We start from the raw sequence: 18,146 nt of genomic DNA, 5'->3' as shown, positions 1-18,146 counted from the left end.
TCAAGAGCATGAAAAGGCTTTTTAAAGATGCTTTTTAAATAGATTCAGTTCATTGGATCTATTGTTGAATTTAGTTATAAAAGCTTACAGTATGTCATAACAAACAGTTCCCTGTTGGTATATATCTCTTCAGTTTTTAGGTTCAATATATTCAAAATCCAAATATGCCAAACTCCATTGAAAGTGTTGAAAGTGATCATTTTGAAAGTCAAAAATAGCTTCCCTCTTCCCCGGTGTAAGATACGACCACTGCAACGTTTGGCTCATTTATAAATACCCTAACACTGCCTTGACCATGGAATAAACTTCAACAACCACGGGAACAACAACAAATTAATGGGCTTTCAAATCATCCAAAGAAAAGTGATAATCTTCACATAGTTTGTTATTATAGATTGCAAGATCAAGTTTTGGAAGTAGTGTATCTCTCACATATATGTTTTATTTTTGTTTTTCCTCTGGGTTTTCACACATACACACACGCGTGCGGGCACACACACACACACACAAATACCCACATTGCTAGAGGAACTTCAGCAGTCATGACCAATATTTTTTTTCCCCAAATCAGTTAATTTGCTTAAAAGCCTTTTGACAGAGATCACCAGTTAGAGGAGACAACATTCTTTCCTCCGTGGTATCTTTAGCCATATAACAAGCACAAGCAAGTAATCAAATACAACCTCTTTCATCAGTAGGTTCATCACAACTGACTTTTAAAAAAAAAATGTTATAGCTTCAGCTAAATTAATCAATTTTATATTTATAGATATATGTATGAAAGATATATTTTGGGATTTATCTTCAACCTTTTGGCAGGCAGGGCTCACAGCAAGGTTTCAAAACGCTTTTTTCCCAAAGCAGTGATGTGTTTCAGTATTTATAGTAAAAAGTATTAATGTCATAGAAAACTCCCAGAGCCTATGTAGAGACCTGTGAATATGTTTCCTTAGTGTCTAAGCTTAGGATTACCTGGAATTTTGCTCTTCAGGATAGAAAAAATCTCTTTGGATTAAAAAAAAAAAAGATGTGGGTGATTCTTCATTCAAATGTTGTTCAAATGGAGAACTCAACACAGCATTATAGGGCAGCACTTTGGGGGCATTTCACAGCGGGAATCAGTCCCTACCATCTGAAACAAACTGGACCGGATACATGTTTTTCTTTGGATCACCACCTCAGCTTCTCAGAGAAGAGGGAGAAGAAGCCTGCTGAGAGCACTTGGCCGTGAGGATGGGGCTGGTGTGCATTGGAGCTGATTCAAATCCCTGTTCTTATTGCCTGAACCCCAACATGTAAAATTTTCTCTCATTCCCCCCCTTCCCCTACGTTTGTGGCCTAATGTCCACCTTTATTTAACGGTGCCTAGGCCAAGTTCTAAATTACTTTTCTTCATAATCTTCTGCTTTCTAGTTTATAAAGTCAGGATGAACACAACCACCACAAAACAAAACACAAAGGCTTAGCCAATATTCCTTTTTTGGTGCATTGTCTTGTACTAACTACAGAATTGAAGTTTACATTTAAGTGAAGCAAATATGGGCTTTAAAACAATAAATGTTTATCAGTAAGTATATATTTTACTGTAAAACAGTAAATTTTATATGAAATAGGAATAAGTTCAGAGCATCCTACACATATGTCTTATGCCAAATTCATTTGAGAAATGACTCTACTTTCTACATTTAATTGTCAGGGAAAATTTGGCTGATATCTTACTTGTTGTCATTTATAGTATAAAAACAATAGGGTTTTTTTCCTCATTTCTCTAATAACCAATAAAAATGCTGAACGCATTTTTGGATTACATGTGCCACTCTCCTTTTCCCTCTGACAGATCAGAGGTTTCTCCAGGTTCCTGCCTAGAGAACCTCTGATCTATCTCAAGCTGAAGGTTTATTTTTTGAGTCCCTCAAGTAGGTTGGCAGTGACTGACAACCATTCTTCCCAGGTCTCGTGAGCAGCAGAGGGGCTTGGGGAGGTGTCTTTTCACAGATAGCTTTATGTAAAGTTCCCATCGTAACCATGCTGGCTTTCCTCCATTCATGGTATTTGGTAAATGGAATCCAAATGTTCAGAAAGGCAAAGAAAGCAAAACACCTGCATGAGAAGAAAACATGACAGTTGATCAGTAGGATCCCAGACAGCTAGGGTCTTTCCCTTCCATTCTGTGCAGCAAGAGCCTCAGAGCACTTTCGTTGAACCAAGGGAAGCTCTGATTCTGGAAAATCTGCAGCTATGATTGACATGAGCTACCACTCTAGGTGGAATCAAACATCTCATGTATTATCAATATGTAAAATAAGTAGGCTTTCTCAAACTGCACATTCTAGGAATCAAATACAAATGTATTTACTTTTTAAAAATTTCTCAGATGCCTTACATGATGCTGAGCTGGAAACAGGTCAGCTTCTATGGCTTCTTCTCCTCTCAGTAGAGGTGCTAACCAGCATGTGTTCTGTTGGTGCCTTTTCTTTTTTTTTTTTTTGCGGTACGCGGGCCTCTCACTGTTGTGGCCCGTCCCGTTGCGGAGCACAGGCTCCGGACGCGCAGGCTCAGCGGCCGTGGCTCACGGGCCCAGCCGCTCTGCGGCATGTGGGATTTTCCCGGACCAGGGCACGAACCCGCGTCCCCTGCACCGGCAGGCGGACCCTCAACCACTGCGCCACCAGGGAAGCCCTATTGGTGCCTTTTCTGTCTTCCCTCCTACTGTGTGATGTAGTGGAGCACTGTGAGCCTCATCTCCAAGAAAGAGCCTGTGCCTCACCCAGGCTCAGGGTGACGCCGTGAAAAGCGGTGTGGAGCAGCAGAGAGGGTGGGAAAGGGGGCCTCCATAGCTTTTTCCGGGCCTTACCTTGGCCAACCCTCCTCCTGCCCGGGTCTTCCTGAGAAAGCCTAGGGGGTCTGGCCTCAGCCCTGGTGCCGGATGCAGTACTGACCCCGCGAGGTGTGGACGGGGCAGCTCGGCAGTGCTTTGCAGGCGGCTCCTCCCGCAGAGCTCCAGGCCCCAGAGCTGCCTTCTCCTTTGAGAGGAGCCTTTTGGGAGTGGCCGCTTGGCTGGCAACTTTCCTGGAATTTCCACCTCCCACAGTCCCATCACCGGACCCCTCGGCAGCCTCAGCCTTGCCCCTGGTCTCTGAGCTTGGTCTATACCATGTCTCTTAACCCTTCTTTCTTCATACCTCCAATTCTTTTCCCAACCAAGAAAGCTAACAACTCTCTCATTTTAAAATACTGGAGGAGATGTTATGTTTCTTAATTTCGACTTTGGTTAATGAAGCATATTTAAGGTATACCAGTGGCAAGACATTTTACTCCGTGGGTCTCTAAGAAAAAGTCATATTAGTGAATCATTACTCAAAATGCAGCTTCCTTTGTCTTCATTCTTTATCAGGATTGTCTGAGTTATGAGTCTTACCAATTATTTCTTAGACTTCCTCACTCAAAGAAGAAAATAAAAAAAGCTCTTGTGGTTGAATGCATGCACTTATTTTCTATAAACATGGTCATCAGGCTTTTCTGCAAAATAGTACATGTGCCATGCTTAGCTACAACAGTAAAATAATTTTGATAATAAAAGTTAAAGAAATACATGAGCATTTGCAAGAGGACATCATTTTATATTGTCAGGAAGAAAGATTTATATTCATTTACTTACACAAATAGAATTTGTTAGAGATGTTTGTGGTCTATATCAAAATAGTGGGGAAAAAAATAAGAACAACATCATGGCTATACATCCCAGTTTGCCTACTGAATTATTGAAATAGGCTTACTGTCCTGGTGTTATTAATAGTGATGTTTTTATTTTCGAAAATGTTCTGGTTTGGATGTAAATGATGTAGCTCCCCTCTTATGAGAGATGTGCATAATATGATTATAAAAATGATATGTTGATTATTGATTAAACAGAATGCAGACCCAAAGCAGCTTCCTCAAGACCCAGTTGGCCATCCCGTCATGCATCTGTCTGGTATTAAGCATGCCACAGGTGAAGCCATCTACTGTGATGACATGCCTGCAGTGGACCGGGAGCTGTTCTTGACTTTTGTAACAAGCTCAAGAGCTCACGCTAAGATTGTGTAAGTGATAAGGTTTTTACCTAGTAGACAGAAATGATTGCCTTTTTTGGCCAAGTCACATTAGTGAAAAGTAACGGTTTGAAGAGGGTAAGCTATTTGTTGGCAATGTCCAATGTATTAGATTTGAAGTGAAATGGGATCAAAGTGTAGACTTCACCACAGTTTGTCCCTCCGTATAATAACTTCATCGTCCCGGGAATTTTTTCCCCATTGTCTGGCATGGAACTATTGGAGGGTTTTGGATGTATCTTCCCTCTCTCGTATCTTATTCTCCGATTAAGAACGTTCTCTGTGGTCTGCAGGCTGCGGGGCCGCTCTGAGTAGCCCTGTTCTGTGTGTTCTCATCTAGGTCTGTGGATCTGTCAGAAGCTCTCAGCCTGCCAGGTGTGGTGGACATCCTGACTGAGGAACATCTTCATGGCATCAACTCCTTCCGCCTTTTAACCGTACCTGAGAAACTTCTATTGACAGATGAGGTACTGCATTTTTGCTTTCTGTTTTAAAAGTAACTTCCTCAGTTTATGACACTTCGTATTTTCTTAAAAGATAGCATTGAACTTGGCACTTCATAAAGGATTCCAGTATTCTTTGAATGCTTATTATAAATCACTATATTCTAATAGTGAATTCGTTCAAAAATATTCATTTTCCACGTAAGTAAAGAAGTTGACTAGTTATATAAAAGATACTTGAGTGTTTTATATTTTCTAGTAGTAGGATCATGTGTTGCTTTCATACTTACGAAAGGATATATGAGAAGAGAATAATGACTTTTATTTTCTGATACTTTCCCTGAGAATCCCTTGCCATTGCCCCCGTCTCAGTCCAACGTCCAAGTTCAAGGGGTAGCTCCACCATGAAGTCTTTCCTTATCCTTTAATCCAGGAGTTCTCTCTCCCTCTCGGAACTCTCTCTCATTCGTTCATATGCCATGTGTTCAACAGGCATCTTTTAAGTGAGCACCTACTGCCGTAGGTGAACAAGACCCCTGTGGTTCTTGCCCTTGCAGAACTTAAAGTCTGCAGGAGAAGGCAAAGTGGACCTTTATTGCACTTTCTATCTTATATTGAGCTTATGTGTTTATGTCTATGTCTTACCTATTTCTCCTACCTAGTAAAATGCCTTGAGTGAGGGCCCACGTCTGGTTCATCGGCATATTCCATACACTGCTTCCTACAAAGAAGAGTAAATGAGCAGAGGAGCCGTGATAGCATTGTTGCCATTTGAACGTTTCAGATGATTGAAACATTGACTACTGTATCTCAGGTTATCAGAAGATGCAGCAAGGGCAGTGTCCAGAAGGTTTTCTACATAACTCCAGATTCTCAGTTCAGTGTTTACCCAAAAGAGCTTTATCATTTGGAAGAGTCCCTGCCTCTGGCTCTCACTAGCAGACACAGTTGATAAAAATGAAAGTTTGGTGACTGAGAGTCTGAAGTCAAGGTTGAACCTCCCCCAAGGCAGAGGACAATGAGAGCTATGGCCTTTGCGTAAATGTTAATTAACCAAGCAAAGCCTTCCTGGGCCGTGAGGTGTGTGCACGTTGATTCTGAGCATCTCAGGGGCGTGTCTGTGAACCAGCTCACAGGGCAAGACCCACGTCTGTGGAGAGCAGAGAACAGAGCTGTTGCGAATGATTGCCTCTGTTAGTTTCATTCCTTTTTTTAACATTTGTCCTTAGCACGCTATATCTTTAAAAAATCGTTTCATTGCAGAAATTTTAAACACACACAAAAATAGAGACTAGTACAATGAATCCCCATAGGCCCATCACCCAGCTCCAACCATTATTAACACTTGCCATTTTTGTTTCATGTGTCTCCCCACTGCCCCTGCCCACCCGTACCCAACACACTTTTGTGTGTGTGTGCTGGATTTAACTTTTCTTTAACTACCATTTTTGTTTGGTGATAAAACTACTATATGTTCATTGTAGAAAAGACCTAATAATCTAATGTCGTTCTTAAAAATGAGTGATTATGTTTTGATTTGGATCTCAGTAAAAGGTGGGAAAGAGAATCAAAGGGTCGTATGACTTCTTCCAGTCCTGACTGTTTTACCTCTCTGGAGCCTTAGCCTTGTTTATCCCCATCCGCTTTCTACCCTGGTCCCTGGGTGACCTCCTTAGGCCGCCTACCTACCCCACCTACTGGTGAACCGAAGAATGCTCCGGGCTCGCTCTTGGCTCCTGTAGTCACTTCTCTCCGTGAAAAGCCTGTGCTCCACCACAGTTCAGGGCAGACATGTGCTCACCAGCAGTGCTGCATTAGCACTGTCTCCCTCCTTCCTCTCTGGGTGAGATGGTCTGGGTGAGATGGTCTGTGCTCCCGGTTCATGAAGGAGAGACCACTTCTCAGAATGGCCCAGCTCGCGGTGTGGCAACCCCAGGTCAAACCACGGGACTGACTCTTCTGCTGTACATGAGGCAGCCTCAGACCTGTCCCTCTTCAGCCACCGCTGCCAATGATGTAGCGCAAAGACCTGCACTCTCCCAGTGCCCGAGGTCAGCAGGCCAACTCTGACAAACGTGCTTCCCTACCGAAGCCTTCGTTAACCACAGCACTGCGGTTGGGTCATTGACTGTGTGTCTAGCTCTGTGCTAGCAGGGAGGGGGGGAATGAACGAAAGGAGAGGCCCTGGTGCCTGCCCTCCTTGGGAACAGAGGTCTGTTCTGTGTTGTAGGTATTTTGCGTGGGTGAGCTTGTCTGTGCCGTGATTGCTGATTCCGAGGTTCAGGCAAAGCGAGCTGCGCAACGAGTGAAGATTGTCTACCGAGATTTGGAGCCACTGATCCTGACCATTGAGGTAATGAGTTCAAAGTTTGCGCCAGAAGAGCAGATTTCAGCGGCATATCACTTAACAACATGCTTTTGACTGCAGAAACAGGAAAGAAAATCCAACTCAAAGTGGCTTCCGAAAAACAAGGGCTTTGTTGGCCTCAAACTCTATCAGTGTTAGCAAGAAAGCTGATCTTCTGCCTCTCCTCCTTGCTGCCCATGGTACAGGCTTTATCTCCTGTGGTGACAGGTTGGCAGCCAGGAGCTTCCAGTTCACGTCCAATAAGCAAGAAAGAATGCCATTGTCCCAACATCCCACGAGTAGGTCACATCCCTCTCTGGATTCATGACTGGCAAGAACTGGTGGTTACTGCTGGCGGGGGGGTCAGATTTCTTTGCGGTTTATGGGCTGTATGGAGGAGTGATGGAGACCTAAACAGAAATCTGAGCACTATTTGGAAGCGGACAGGTGAAAAGAATGCTGGATGGGTAACCAACAATGTTCAGGAGAGGGGACACACCCTAGGACTCCATATACACCTTCACCCAGACTCTTTCAGGTACACAGTGAGAACCAACAAGATGCTCTATGAAGCATATATTGGAGACACTAGTTTTAGATCCTTCATGCGTATCTTAAGTAATATGAGAAATAGATCCTATGATGCCTACATCTATTTTGGCAACTTACACAAATTGGGGAGCTGCATTTCCTATCCTGTCTTTTAAAAAGGATTTTGAAATTTATAAAGGTTTTCAGACTCATCTCCCTGAAATGATGTGAGTATTCTTCTGCATATATTTCACTGGTTCTTATAATTTACTAAATAATAAAAGCATGAAGGTTGGGAAAGCATCATGAATAGATAAGATTCAGCACATACAGACTCAGTGTAATCTCGGAATACGATATTATCTCCACAACATAATAAATAAATGGGGCTCTAGGTGACTAGCATGCTCTGAGGCAGAAAATAAGGAAATGAGTTGGCCAAGATTAGTGTCTCCAGGAGAACTTGGCCTTGGTTATGTTTCCTATCATGCTGCTTTATGCCAAGGAACATAGAGTTTGTTTCTGGACAATGTCCTCAGTGTTCTGAAATTAAAATAAAATCATGTCAAGGAGACAAAAACATAAAAGTTTAGCTGGAGTCAAAGAGTGATTATGCTTTCCAAATTTTCCTGGCCAGTTTCAAATTCAAACATTCTGTTCCCTTCTTAAACCCTTTTCATTCATATGTTGCCTGCTCTTCTTGCTTACTTTATACATTCCTTCCTCAACATTTTGTTTTAGAGTTAGGCTTACTTCTTAGTAAGAAATTATGTCTGTAATACTTTATCAAAAATCTTGTTTGTAATTCTTTGCCCAATTCCAGTAGCTAAATATCTTCCCTTCCCCCTCACCCCGCTTTCCAGCCAAATAAAATTCCAAATAATCAAATAGACACCACTCTCTTCCCACCCCTTCCCCCCCAACTTGGACCGGAACATCTCTAATTGTCTGCCAGAGAATCCCAGCATCAAATACCAAACTTTGACATCCTGGAAAAGAGCTACCTCATGTTTATATCAGAGGTTAAGCTCTCCAGGGTTAATCAACTAGATCAAGTAGATTTAATCAAACTGTATAGCAAGGAAGTATGTCCTGCTCCCTACACATTACAGTTCTTTTTATCACTTTGCTGACCAAGAAATATTCAGGAAATTAGCTCCAAGTTACTCAAAGAGCAAGCAGCAAGGGAAGTGGAAAAAAGATTAAACTTAAAAAAAATTGGATTTATAAAACTTAATTTCTGTTTTGAACCTAGAATATCTGAGTCTTAGATTAATAAGAAAATCATATGAATTGATTCCATTAGGAAGTGTGTTATCAATCAAAATAGGATAAAAACAAATGGATCTCCATCACTATCACTACTGTTTAACCTAGCTTATGCTGTTTTGAATTTTTAATAGTTTGAATGGGGAAATGCTATCAAAACTCTTGGCTCACGGGGTCAGGCTGATGACCATGGTGAGAAAACTATGCTCCCGACCAGAATCTCTCATCAATCGTCATGGTCAACAACGTGACCATAGCTAATACCTAGAGTTCTCTGTGTGTTTACCTTGTTCTAAGCAGGTTTCCTTCATTAACTCACTAAATGCTCACAGCAATCCTATGAGGTAAAAACTGTTATTATCCCCATTCTGATGCAGAAACTGAAAGACACAGTTACCCAAGGTCCAGCAGCTGGTCAGCAATAGAAGCGATCCACAGACACTCTATCAAAGACCCTTGGCCCCATGGTAGTAGAAAATAAACCAACCCACTTTTTGAATGGAGGAAATGGCAGGATCACAATAGAACATCCCGTAAGGTATACTGATAGGTCTAGACACCGATTGGTGGCCAGAGGGAACCAGAGTTAGGAGAATCCCTAGCCGCCAGCAGGCTGGAATTTCATAGATGGACAATAATCCATTGTAGAAATTCTGGCAGGAGCTGGCATGTCACGTTTGCCAAGGACCCAGGGATTACAGCAAGATGAATTCCTAAGGATGGGTAAGAAAACCAGCCTAGATTATTATAGCTACATCCCTGATTATGTGTACCTACTACTGTACCCCTTTCAGTAGGCATCTGGGAGAAGCCATTAAAAACCAGAATATAAGTGGATTTGTGGTACCCACTCTGGACTTGTAATGGAATCTTTCTTGCAGGACTGGAGGTCCCAGGTGCAAATGCTGTACTCATACCCCCAGAGGAGCTTGGGGCTGGCAGGCAAGGCCACCATGTCCTTATCACTAGAGTGTCTTCAGCTAACACTGACAGAGCACTTATTATATGCAGTGTAAGCTCTTTCATGCCTCATTTCATTCTATTCTTTCCACAACCCTATTGGAGCTATGTGCACAACTCTACCTTCATTTTACAGATGAGGCTCAAAGAGGTGAAGTAATAGACCCACAGTCAAACAGCTGGTAAATGGAGAAAATGGACACAACTCCGACTGGGTCCAGAGCCCAAAATCTAAACCCCTGTGCCTTGTTACATTGGCTGCATAACATGGGCTGTGGAATGAAAAGAATAATCTGCCTGGAAATATTAGTTCCGTAATGGGACCACCTGGTGCTACGTGTTTTCTGAGCATACTTTTTTTTTTTTTGATGCGGACATTTGCATTTGCTCCATGGGGAGTCTTTCTGCAGCCTGGTTCTCAGCTCAGCTCATGCGATTCCAGAGCAAGAGAAGCGCTGCGCAGACTCAGACAATGCAGCATCACATGTGGCTACTGCTGTAGGACTGGGTCTCTTGCCCCGGGGGCCTCACTTTTCTGTTCTCTTTCTAGGAAGCTATACAACACAAGTCCTTCTTCGAGCAAGAAAGGAAACTGGAGTATGGAAATATTGATGAAGCATTTAAAATGGTGGATCAAATTCTTGAAGGTAAAACTATCTGAAAAGAACGATGAGAGGGGAAGCAACCCCGGCCTGCCCAGTTGTTATACAGATGGCGTCTGTTTTCCTGAAGGTCCGGAAACTGAGGCTCAGAGTGGTTAAGGAGCACCGTCACACAACAGCCACTAAGCCACGAAGCACTGTGGATTGATAGCTTTTTTAAGGATTTCCAAAGCCCATGTTTCTTTCTGTTTCATCCTTTCTGACTTCTCCCTCCCCCCTCTATCTCTGCTTTCTCCTTCCTTTCTTCTTTCCCTCCCTGTCTCCTTCCCCCACTTCCTTGCAGACTTCCTTTAGTTATGTATATATGTAATGAAAATTAAATTTCCCTCTTGGAAATCAGTTGATTTGAACTTTCCAATAAAATTTTTGTAACTTTTTATTTTGAAATAGTTTTAGATTTCAGAAAAGTTGCAGAAACATTAAAGAAACTCCTAATTACCCAGATTCCCCAATAGACATTTCATGACACTTGCTTTATCATTCTGTGTGTGTGTGTGTCTCTGTCTCTGTCTCTCTGCCTGTCTGTCTGTCTCTCCCTCTCTCTATATATATAGAGAGAGAGAGACATATACACACACACATACACACACACACACACATTTTTTTCTGAGCCATTTGAGAGTAAGTTACTGACTTGATGCCTCTGTCCTCCTAAATACCACAGTGTCCATTTTTTAAGAACAAGGATATTATCTTACATAAACATACAGTTGTTTCTTTGTTTTGTTTTTTTTTGCGGTACGCAGGCCTCTCACTGTTGTGGCCTCTCCCGTTGCGGAACACAGGCTCCGGACTCACATGCTTAGCGGCCATGGCTCACAGGCCCAGGCGCTCCGCGGCATGTGGGATCTTCCCAGACCAGGGCACGAACCTGTGTCCCCTGCATCAGCAGGCGGACCCTCAACCACTGCGCCACCAGGGAAGCCCCCATCTGAGAATGTCTTTTTAATTTCTTTTTTATCCTTGAAAGATATTTTCACTGAATATAGAATTCTGAGTTGACAGGTCTTTTAGCACTCGAAGAAATATGTTATACCAGTTCTTCTGGCCTCCATGGTTTCTGATGAGAAATCTGCTGTCTTTTGAAGTATTTTTCCCCAATAGGAGAGGCAGTGTTTTTCTCTCTCTTCTTTCAACATATTTTGTTTTTAGTTTTCAGAAGTTTGACTGTGATGTGTCTTGGCATGAGTTTCTTTGGTTTATCTTCTTTGGGATTTACTCAGCTTCTGAAATCTGTAAGTTGGTGTCTTTTACCAAGTTTGGGAAATTTTCACGTATTACATCTTCAAATACTCGACTTTAATGACACAAATGTTCAGACTTTAATTTTAATCACAACTGTTTCCGAGGCTCTGCTCATTTTCTTTTCAGTCTATTCTCTCTATTGCTCAGGTTGAGCAATTTCTATTGTTCTGTATTCTTGTTCCCTGATGATTCCCACTGTTCTCTCTATTCTGTTGTTGAGCTCATCCACTGAGCCCCTTATATTCTGAGTGTTGTATTTCTTAGTTCTAAAATTTCCATTTTGTTCTTTTATACCTTCTGTTTCTTTGCTGAGATTTTCTATTTTTTTTTCATTTGTCCCAAGTGTTTATGTAAATTAAAGCATTTTTATGATGGCTGCTTTAAAATCCTTGACAGATAGTTCCTACATCTGTGTCATCTTGCTGTTGGCATCTGTTGATTGTCTTTTCTCATTCAAGTTGAGTTCTTGGTATGATGAATGACTTCTGATTTTATCCGGTTCACTTTGGATATTATGTTGTAAGACTTTGGATCTTATTTAAATCATCTATTTTACCAGAACTCCTCTGACCCTGTGTTGGAAGGAACGAGGGGTGATGTCTTGTTATTGCCAGGTGGAGCATGGAAGTCCAGGTTCCCTGTAGGGTCCCCATTAACACCACCCCAGTGGAAGATTTGGGGTACCTCATCACAGCTTGATAAGGGTGGAAGTCTAAGCTCCCCACTCAACTTTTGCAAACAGAGATAGGTCTGCAGTTTTTTCTGTAGTGTTTGGCTAGAGCAGAGTAGGTATTGCATAAAAGTTTTCTGTCTTGATAGGCTTCCGCTCTCCTGGTCCTTTGGCTAGAGAAAGTAGGCTTTTCTTGGGGGATTTTTTTCTCTTTGCCTGTTGGTGTTTCTGGATTTCTGCTTCCCTGGCACCAAGTCTGGGATATATGAAGCAAACAATAACAAAACCCACTGAACTCAACATTGTGTCTTTCCTTGGGTCCCAAAGTCCCTAGCTGGTTTGCCTTCTCCTCTACTTTTCAGAACCTTCTTATGTTTCTTTTATTACATATAATGTCCAGAATTGTTAGCTGTACTTAGAAGAAGGAACAGGGAGAAATGCATCTACTCCATCTTGTCTTGGAACTGGAATTCTCCTTGCTGTAGTATTTTGACTCTGAAAAGTCACACATCTTTCCCTATCACTTTGAGACCTACCATGCTGGCAGACATGACACATTCCCCTGCAGAACTCTAATTCAAATATGCAGGTATAATAAAAGCTAAATATTGTTATGTTTGGAATACATAAATACTTGGAATAAATGAAAAAAAATAGAAAATCTCAGCAAAGAAACAGAAGATATAAAAGAACAAACTGGAAATGTAACCCACTGCCCCAGCAGAAGCACTGTCGGTGGAATTTCTCTTTAATGAGATAACACCTGAGGAGTGCTACCTGTCCTATCTGACTGTCTCCTTGATTCTGGAATATTTTCCTCTAACAGGTGAAATACACATAGGAGGTCAAGAACATTTTTATATGGAAACCCAAAGCATGCTCGTTGTTCCCAAAGGAGAGGATCAAGAAATTGATGTCTACGTGTCCACACAGTTTCCCAAATACATACAGGTAATGTGGGGACCATTATGGAGGGGACATGGCTAAGTGGTTTCTGTCAACAAGATATACCAAGAACAATTTAGAACATTTTAGAAACTGAAGGAGTTTGGAATACTAATAGCCATATCCATTTGGGTATTAATAACCATACAACTTTAAAACTTTTAAGATAGTATTATGAAAGTAATGGCCTTCTGTTTGTGGGTCTGTAACTTTAAAATCAGTTATGGGATCAGCCGGTCTCTTTTTCTATACCCTTGGCACTGTTAAGAACACGAAAGAAATGATGACTATAGTCAACACTGCTGTATTATATATGAAAGTTGTTAAGAAACAGATCCTAAGAGTTCTTGTCACAAGGAGAAATTTTTTTCTTTTAATTGTATCTATATGAGATGGTGGATGTTAACTAGACCTACTGTGGTAATCAATATATGTAAATCAAACCATCATGCTGTGTACCTTAAACTCATACAGTGATGTATGTCAATTATTGCTCAATAAAACTGAAAAAAAACCTAAAATTTAACAAAGGAAGGCCTGCCCTCCAAAACTTACAGTCACCTAACTCACATGAAGCAATTAGGAAATAGTACTGGGCAGAATGCAACCAGCAAACTCAGAATTTACATAGGTGGAAGAATTAAGGGAATGGAGGTTTGTCAAGCCCGAGAATCATCCAGGAAGTCTCATGAAGATGAAGTCTTAAGCTGGGATTTACAGTGGGAATGAGGTTCGTCTAGATGGTGAGAGGAGAAGCCATTTCCAGGGAGTTCCACACCACGATCAAATGCCACTCATTCGTTCATTCATTCATTCACTTGTCCCTTCTGCAAACACTTTTTGCCTGTGTCCTATATGCCAGGCAGCACGTGTGTAAAGAAGGAGGAATAGTACGAAGACTGTCCAAGGTGGATGTGCCTGGGGTGGCTAGTTTAAGCATCAGGGTGAAAGTAAGGGGAACAAACACTGAGGTCTTGATTCAGTAGGTCATAAGGAGCCAGTGTCATTACCAGAGCAAGTAGGAATGTGGGAATGTGGAGAATGAGGCCTCTTAGAAGGTGGAACACTAAGAAGGATCAGGCGAATTCCATTTCATTCCTGTTGTGCCTCTCACTCCCTGTGTGACATTGGTCCCATCACTTCATTCCTCTTGGGCTCCCCACCTATAAAAATGAGTTATTAAGACTTAATGACCTGGACTTCCCTGGTGGCGCAGTGGTTAAGAATCCACCTGCTAATGCAGTGGACATGGCTTCAAGCCCTGGTCCAGGAAGATCCCACATGCCACGTAGCAACTAAGCCCGTGCACCACAACTACTGAGCCCGTGCACCTACTGAGCCCGTGCTCCGCAACAAGAGAAGCCACCACAGTGAGAAGCCCGTGCACCGCAACGAAGAGCAAGCCCCGCGCCTCACGCGCCACAACTAGAGAAAGCCCGTGCGCAGCAACAATGACCCAACGCAGCCAAAAATAAAAAATAAAAGTAAGAACAAATAAATAAATTTATAACAACAACAACAAAAAAGACTTAATGACCTCAAACATTAGGATGGCAAGGAAGAGCAAGGCCTACATCCAGGGAAGACCCACCAGCCAACTGAATCTGAATGGAGGGTGAGGAGTGCTCGTTCTCCAGTGGAGACAGTGGTGTGCAGGGAAGAGACCCAGTCTGAGAGAGGCTTGGAAGGCCATGAAATCTCACTGCTGCAGGAAACATATCCCTAGGGGTTAGTCTGAAAAGGATACCTTGGGTGTAGTTCATGGGGAAAAATTTTTTTTAATTTTATTATCACAAAAATATCTCATTGATATTGGAAGGACTACTTAATATTAATGATAGTTTTGGTGCTGTCATTACAGCTGAATACTACTGAGATCAGCATGGATGCATGCTTAGGTTACTGGAAATCATCCCTTTATTTAGTATAACCACACAATTTGTGTATCACGTACAACATTAAGGAATCAAAATGTGTAAGGACTATTCCCACTCCCTTGCTGCACATGGGTCAGATTAATGAGAACTGTTATCATTCACAGGACATAGTTGCTTCAACCTTGAAGCTCCCAGCTAACAAGGTCATGTGTCATGTAAAGCGTGTTGGCGGGGCTTTCGGGGGGAAGGTGATGAAAACTGGCATCATGGCAGCCGTCACCGCATTTGCTGCAAACAAGTAAGTGGAGAAAATCTGTTAAGTAGACTAAAAATAAAATGAGGTCACATTGAATATTTTCAATATTGCGGTTAAGGAGGAAGAATCTGGGTCAAGGTTATTTAAAATCACATATAATATACAAATATACAAACCAGCTGCCAGCTTATTACAACTTCTTTATTTTATATTGTCAAACTACATACTATAAAAACAAAAATGAGAATCAATTACTGAAAAGAGTAAAAACCACAGTAAAATATATAATACCTGGGGAGTAGACAGAAGCAGATCCTGAAAGGGTGGGGTTACTTGTCCTTAGCACCTGTATATCTACATAGGTCAGTTCAACCTTTTGAGCTAGACATTTATATCTATCTATATATCTACACCTATACATATCTCAAAAGGTTTATATACATATAGATAGATAAAAATATGTGTATCTCAAAAGGTGTGTGTGTGTGTGTGTGTGTATATATTTTTTCCCCTTAATTTAAATGGAAAATTTGCTTCTGTTATGCTTACCTTTATTTATAGTACCATTTTCCTTTAAGGGTGTCAGAATATAACCATAGGAAATTGTCTTTGGAACAGGCACACCTAGAAGGCTTAGTTTCTTTGCTAAGTAATGTACGTCAGTTCCTCTGCCCCGTGACACAAGAAGACCTTCATTCCAGACCTGTCCTATCAGGGAATACTTGGCAGTCAGACACCACTTGAGTTCCTCCCTTTGTAACCATCTATAATGTGGCCTTGGGACTGTTGGCCTATCGTGGAGGTGATTATCACAGTGGGAAATAACCCCAAAGCAATACCCCGGAGCCTTGGGCCTGAGAGCCCCCTGGCATAAGTAGTGAGTGCCAGGCACTGTGCCCTGACCCAAAGGAAGAGGAGGTCAGGGCACAGTGAGAGCAGCACAGCCTGGGCTCAGGGAGTCACTCTGCTGTTCTGCGGTGTGTGTGGATGCCACCAGGCTCTCACTAGGCGTTACATAAACCCTAGATAATACCTGTTAGGTAAAAGAGTTTACCTCTCCCGATTTTTTTTTTTTTTCCTGTTTTAGGCATGGTCGTGCAGTCCGCTGCATTCTAGAACGAGGAGAAGACATGTTAATAACTGGAGGCCGCCACCCTTACCTTGGAAAGTATAAAGTGAGTAGAAGGATGGGGGATTTATGTTGTAAATATAACATTACAGAAATGCAGAGGGCAGCATCTGGCTACTCTCTACTGGGGAATGACAGTGAGCAAATCAACAAATTGTGCGTCACACTTTCTCTTCCTTGTGCTAACTGATTACTGGCTGGTTCAGTGAAGCTTTTCTGCTTTCCTCAAAGATACCAGTTTGTGGAAAAAGTACGAGCTGGTATTGGCTGCTACAGAGTGCATAGCTGAAAAACATGTGAGTATATACACATACGTCCATGAAAGTGGATCTGATAACCACACTATTCCCACAGTTTTATACGTGGGAGGTAAAAACAGAATAATTTCTGTAACAATAATGTTATGCGAAATTGCAAATGCTTGCCAACAGCTTCCTCATTTATCAATATGTCAAAGGTATTTTGGTAAAACTCTGTACCAGAAATTCCTAATTCCTAGAAAAGTTTCTGTAGCAGAAAATAAGTATTCTTTTGCTTTATAAGAAATAAGTTTACTTGTCAGAATGGGCTAACTGCTCTAACAACTAAAAACTCTCTGGGACTTAAAACTTTTTTGTGTTAATTCTTGCTCAAGCAACAGCCCAGCGTAATCAGAGGAGGGTGGGAGGTGGGCGGAGAACAGGAGAGAACCCTGCTACACAGAATCACTCATGGACTCAAGCTCTTTCCATCTAGTAACACCACCATCCTCCCCTCAGACCGCACTGTTGAATACGGAAGCCACTAGGCACATACGGCTATTTAAATTTAAATCTACTAAGTTAAATGAAAGTTAAAATTCAGTTCCAGGGCTTCCCTGGTGGCGCAGTGGTTGAGAGTCCGCCTGCCGATGCAGGGGACACGGGTTCGTGCCCCGGTCCGGGAGGATCCCACATGCCGCGGAGCGGCTGGGCCCGTGAGCCATGGCCGCTGGGCCTGCGCGTCCGGAGCCTGTGCTCCGCAACGGGAGAGGCCACAGCAGTGAGAGGCCCGCATACCGCAAAAAAAAAAAACAAAAAAAAAACAGTTCCACAGTTGCATTAACTATATTTCAAGTGCTCAGTAACCACCTGTGGCTAGTGGCTGCCATATAGGACATGCAAATAGAGAACATTGCCATCATCACAGGAAGTTCCATTGGTTAGCACTGCCCTAAAGACTCTTTGTCCTCCACTGGATTTTCTGCAGAGGGCAGCAGACAAGGGAAGGGAAGGAAAGAGAGGGAGCAGAGTGTTGTGTGGGAGATGTTCTGAGCACCAGGCCTGGAAGTGGTGGTCCTTGCTTTAATCGACACATTATTGGCCAGAACTTTGCCACGTAACTGCAAGGGGGCATGGGAAATGTAGTCTTCCTGCATGCCCAGGATGAAAAACAGGATTTGTTGAACACATCACATCGTTTCTACCACAACTGGTGTACCTGCATACATATTGTTAGAAGATAACGAATGTATCTATTTCAACTTACATTCACCCTAAGCTATATTTTGAATTGGGTTTAGTGCAACATAGACTTATTAGAGCAAACTTTGTCCTGAAGGAGACCACATTTTAGCCGTTGATGGGGAAATAAGACTTACACATATGAAGTCATTATGAAAACATAATAATCTCAGGTTAAAGGAGGAGGTGCACATAGTAAAACTATGGGGAGAGATGAATATGAGTTGGAGTGTGTACAGG

The 18,146-nt window shown here is 42.2% G+C and overlaps 1 protein-coding gene across 4 annotated transcripts in view; it reads left to right on the top strand.

Moving 5' to 3' along the window:
* The window catches only part of AOX1 (aldehyde oxidase 1), a 70,299-nt gene that overhangs the window by 26,067 nt on the left and 26,086 nt on the right, over positions 1-18,146 (top strand). For all 4 annotated transcript variants that reach the window (XR_003793856.1, XM_029224677.1, XM_029224679.1 and 1 more), the window contains 7 exons: positions 3,913-4,082; positions 4,432-4,558; positions 6,765-6,887; positions 10,192-10,288; positions 13,045-13,169; positions 15,205-15,338; positions 16,384-16,471. Coding sequence is in view for 3 of the 4 variants with exons in the window: in XM_029224677.1 (XP_029080510.1) it covers positions 3,913-4,082; positions 4,432-4,558; positions 6,765-6,887; positions 10,192-10,288; positions 13,045-13,169; positions 15,205-15,338; positions 16,384-16,471 (864 nt within the window). In the remaining variant the exon portion in view is untranslated. The remainder of the gene's footprint in view (positions 1-3,912; positions 4,083-4,431; positions 4,559-6,764; positions 6,888-10,191; positions 10,289-13,044; positions 13,170-15,204; positions 15,339-16,383; positions 16,472-18,146) is intronic.

This window comes from Monodon monoceros, unplaced genomic scaffold, assembly GCF_005190385.1.
Source record: "Monodon monoceros isolate NGI ecotype Baffin Bay Population unplaced genomic scaffold, NGI_Narwhal_1 Super_Scaffold_16, whole genome shotgun sequence".
NCBI classification, from domain to species: domain Eukaryota; kingdom Metazoa; phylum Chordata; class Mammalia; order Artiodactyla; family Monodontidae; genus Monodon; species Monodon monoceros.
This window is presented reverse-complemented; position numbering and strand designations above follow the sequence as displayed.